The 4,667-nt window shown below is 37.9% G+C and overlaps 1 protein-coding gene across 1 annotated transcript in view; it reads left to right on the forward strand.

The window, feature by feature from the left end:
• Nucleotides 1-404: 404 nt before the first annotated feature.
• The window catches only part of ANKRD55 (ankyrin repeat domain 55), a 69,100-nt gene continuing 64,837 nt past the window's right edge, over nucleotides 405-4,667 (forward strand). Inside the window, exon 1 of the mRNA XM_024765384.1 lies at nucleotides 405-519. Coding sequence (XP_024621152.1) covers nucleotides 426-519 — 94 coding nt within the window. The 5' untranslated portion in view covers nucleotides 405-425. The remainder of the gene's footprint in view (nucleotides 520-4,667) is intronic.

Genomic DNA, 4,667 nt, shown 5'->3' on the forward strand with positions numbered 1-4,667 from the left:
CAAACCGCAAAAAAAAAAAAAAAAAAAAGTAGGTAAACTGAGTCATTGAAAGGGAAAGTAACATATTTCAGATCAAAAAAGAAACCCAGAACCAAGATAAGGGCTCCACTTCCCAATCTGGTCTCACTGATTTCAAATACTTGGAGAGAATCATTAAATCTCAGAGGACACCTAATCCCTCAGACTCCTTCCCAATACATGGTGATGTTACAGCCCACAGTGGCCCACCTTTCTTCAGAAGTGGTAAGGTGCATGTGATCAGGATGACTCAGCCTTCTGCCTGGATTCACCAGAGAGATTTTCATGAATCACTTGTGTGGGTGACGCTTTGGGTGTTGTTATTCTTTCAGTGAATTCTCTCCACACAGTAAGTTTGTCTCTGTTTGATTCATGAAGGTGATTCATCTGAAGAAGTTGACCTGACCATGGTTTATCAGGCAGCATCTAACGGAGATGTCAATGCTTTGACTGCCGTGATTCGGGAAGACCCTTCCATCCTAGAATGCTGTGACCGTGAAGGTGAGCTATTTATGCATTTTGAATCCTGCAGAATGTTCTGATCTATCATTTTAGAGATGGCCTCCAGAGGTGAACAATGTTAATAAAATTATATTTGACAAACTACTTTGATACTGGAGGGTCAAGGAATATCCTGCCTGTAGCTGTGTGCAGGTTCCTCAGTATTTTATTTAATGAGAGTCATGGACACAAATCTTCAAATTCTTTTACATCACCTCTTCTCATGAAGTTATTTGGTTTGAGTTTGTCTTCAACTTCTTTGTATGAGTGACTAAAGTAGATAGGCCCATTAGTTGAAGTTAGAAAACGGGTATGAAAAGAGGAGGCTATTTTTGGTAGCAGTGGATGTTGGGAAAGTGAGGCTATTAAAGCCAGAGAGCAAGGACTTCTGCTTCTGGGAAGATGGAGTAGAAGTAGTACTTTTTGCTTTATTCCTTCTGCTAAATGCAACCAGAACTCCTGGACATTGTATATAGCATAAACATAAGAACACTCTGGAAGGTGGAGAGACAATGACAGACTAGCTAGTACGATGGGACCCAAGGAATGACATAGTGGTGAGTTTCCTGGGTTTCCTTTTTGCCTCATACTTCCCAGACTTGGAGCTGAAGAAGCTGACAACATAGGAATGCCAGTGGACAGAGGTCAAAAAAGCCCCCAACAAAAGCCTGCTCTCTAGCCAAAGAACAAGAAAGGGGCTGCATAGCAAGAGAGAAAACTTTTAGACGATAATGAGTCTACTCCATCAAACACTACCACCAAAAAAAACAAAAAACAAAAAACTATGACCCCAACCCCACTCATTCCAGCAAAGACCGAGTGTGGATCCTGGGCCTCCACCTTCACACAGTAATGAAGTCTCCATATCCCCACTGCTGAGGCAGTGTCAGAGGAATCCTTCTTGAGAATTAGGACTGTCACCACCACACAGTAATGAAGAGTCTTCTCCCTTAGATGTCAATGAAGACTAAGTAGGGGACTTAGACTTTTAATCCTACCTGGCAATAATGAAGTGGCACCCCACCCTCACTTACCCTTTGGAGCAGTATCAGAGAAAACCAGCTAAAATAGAGGATTTAAGTAAGATTTAGGCAACTTATAATGCAATACCCCAAATGTCCAAGTTTTGGTAGAAAATCACTTGACATACCAAGTATCAGTAAGACCTCAAACTGAATGGAAAAAGACAATAGATGCCAACACTGAGATGACATGTTAGAATTATCTGGCAAAGATCTTCAAGTAGCCATGAAAAAAATGCTTCAATGAGCAATTACAAATATGCTCGAAACAAATGAAAAATAGAAAGGCTCAGCAAAGAAATACAGATATAAAGAAGAACCAAATGGAAAATTTTAAAACTGAAAAATACAATAATTACAATTAAAATCTCTATGGCTAAGCTCAGTAGCAGAATGAGGAAGCAGAGGAAAGGATCAATGAACTTGAAAATAGAACAATAGAAATGAAACAAATCTGAACAACTGAAAGAAAACAGACTGAATGAAGATGAAGACAAAGAAGAACAAGGAGAAGAAAAAGGGGGAGGAGGAGAAGAGGAAGAAGTGGCAGCCTCAAGGACCTATGGAACTGTAACAAAGGATTTAGCATCGGTTTCTCTATCCTAGTATTTCTAGGAAGTCATTAATGGTTTTTAACCAGTTGACCTGTCCCAAGAGGAGCTTGGGATTCCCTTATCATGACAATAAAATGTTTTGTAAAGTGTGTGGGTGCTCCCTAATTTATCCATGGTAGTTTTTTGTTCGTTCGTTTTTTAAAGCAGAATTACTTGTACATCTGCCTTGGGGTTAGAAGTTGGGAATGAGAAGAGTCAAAGGTTAAACACCACTTGTGTGATAAATACAAGAGTCAGACTGATTGCATTCAGTCCTGGCTTGTACTAACTGATTATGAATGGAAACAAAGATACAACATATCAAAATTTGTGGCAGATATCTAAAGCAATGCTAAGAGGGAAATTTATGGCACTAAATACATTCATTAGAAAAGAGGAAAAGTATTGGTCAATAATCTAAGTTCTCACCTCAAGAACCTAGAAAAAGTAGAGTAAAACCCAAAGCAAACAGAAGGAAAGAAGTAATAAAGAGAAGAATAGAAATCAATGAAATTGAAAACAGAAAATAGAGAATATCAATGAAACAAGAAACTAATTCTTTGAAAAGATCAATAAAATTGACAAACCTCTAGCAATAATGACAAAAAGAAAACGTAAGAAGACACAAATTATCACTATCAGCAATGACCCTGCAGATAATAAGAAAATACAACAAGCCACTCTGCACACGTAATTTGAGTATTTAGATGAAATGGATCAATTCCTCAAAAAAGATAAACTACCACAGTTCATCCAATAGGAAACATTATTTGAATAGTCCTATAACTATTAAGGAACTTAAATTCATAATTTTAAAATTCCCAGAAACAGACATCATCAGGCCTAGATGATTCCACTGGAAACTTCTACAAACTTTTAAATAAAATTCATATCAACTCTGCATAATCTCTTCCAGAAAAGATACGAGGAGGAAACTTTTCCTGGTTATGATTATGAAGCTAGTATTACTCTGATATCAAAATGTGACAAAGATGATACAAAAACTAAACCTACAGACCAATACTCCACGTGAATACGGATACAGACATCCTTAGCAAATATCAGCGAATAGACTTCAGTAATATATAAAACTAATTATATACCATGACCAAGTGTGATTTGTTCTAGGAACGTAAGTCTATTTCAGTACTTGAAACTCAATCTGTGTAATCCATCATATTGACCAGCTACAGAAGAAAAATCACATGATCATATCAGTGGATGCAGAAAAAGCATCTGACAAAACTTAGCACACATTCATGATTAAAAACTCTCAGAAAATAGGGATAGAGGGGAACTTCCTCAATTTGATAAAGCGTATCTACAAAAAAACTCTAGAGCTAACATTTTACTTACTGGTGAAAGACTGAATGCTTTGCCCCTAAGATGGGCAACAAAGCAAAAATGCCCTCTCTCCCTCATATTCAGCATAGTACTTAGCCAGTGCAAAAAGGCAAGAAAAGGAAATAAAAAATGAAAAGCATACATATTGAAAAAGAAAAATAAAATGGTTCGTTTTTTGCACAGCTTGATTGTCTACATAGAATATCCTAAGGAACCTACCAAAAACTCCTGCAACTAGTGAGTTGAGCAAGGTCACAGGACACAAGATCAATACACAAAAACAAATTTATTTCTATATATTAGAAATGAACACATGGACACCAAAATTAAAATCACAATACCAAGTAAAATCACTCAATAAAGAATATTTAGGTGTGAATAAAACAAAATACATGCAAGACTTCTATACTGTAAACTATAAAATGCTGATGAAAGAAATCAAAGATCTAAATAAATGGAGAGACATACCATGTTCACGGATTAGAATATTCAATATAGTAAACATGCAATGCTCCCCAAATTCTTATACAGGTTTAATGCAATTTCTATCAGACTCCAGCAAGATTTTTTTTGTGTGTGGATATAGACAAGATTATCTAAAATTTATATAGAAAGCAAAGAAACTAAGATAGTTAAAACAATTTTGAAAAAGAAGAATAAAGTGGAGGCTTCCCTGGTGGCGCAGTGGTTGAGAGTCTGCCTGCTGATGCAGGGGACACAGGTTCGTGCCCCAGTCGGGGAAGATCCCACGTGCCACGGAGCGGCTAGGCCCGTGAGCCATGGCTGCTGAGCCTGCGCGTCCAGAGCCTGTGCTCCGCAAGGCTCTGGAGAGGCCACAACAGTGAGAGGCCCGTGTACCGCAAAAAAAAAAAAGAATAAAGTGGGAGAGAATCAGTCTACCCAATTCCAAGGCTTACTATATAGCTACAGAAATCAAGACTATGTAGTATGGGCTGACGGATAGACACATAGATCAGTGGGAAAGAACAGAGAACTCAGACTCACACAAATATGCTCAACTGATATTTGACAAAGGTGCAAATGTAATTTAGTGGAAGAAAGCCTCTTCAACAAATGGTGCTGGAGCAATTCAACACCCATAAGCAAAATATAAATAAATAAAGAGGAAAGGAGGGAAGGAGGGAGGAAGGGAAGAAGGAAGGAAGGAAGGAAAGGGAAGCAAGGAAGG

This window comes from Neophocaena asiaeorientalis, unplaced genomic scaffold (assembly GCF_003031525.2).
Source record: "Neophocaena asiaeorientalis asiaeorientalis breed wild unplaced genomic scaffold, Neophocaena_asiaeorientalis_V1.1 scaffold198, whole genome shotgun sequence".
In the NCBI taxonomy this organism is placed as follows: Eukaryota; Metazoa; Chordata; class Mammalia; order Artiodactyla; family Phocoenidae; genus Neophocaena; species Neophocaena asiaeorientalis.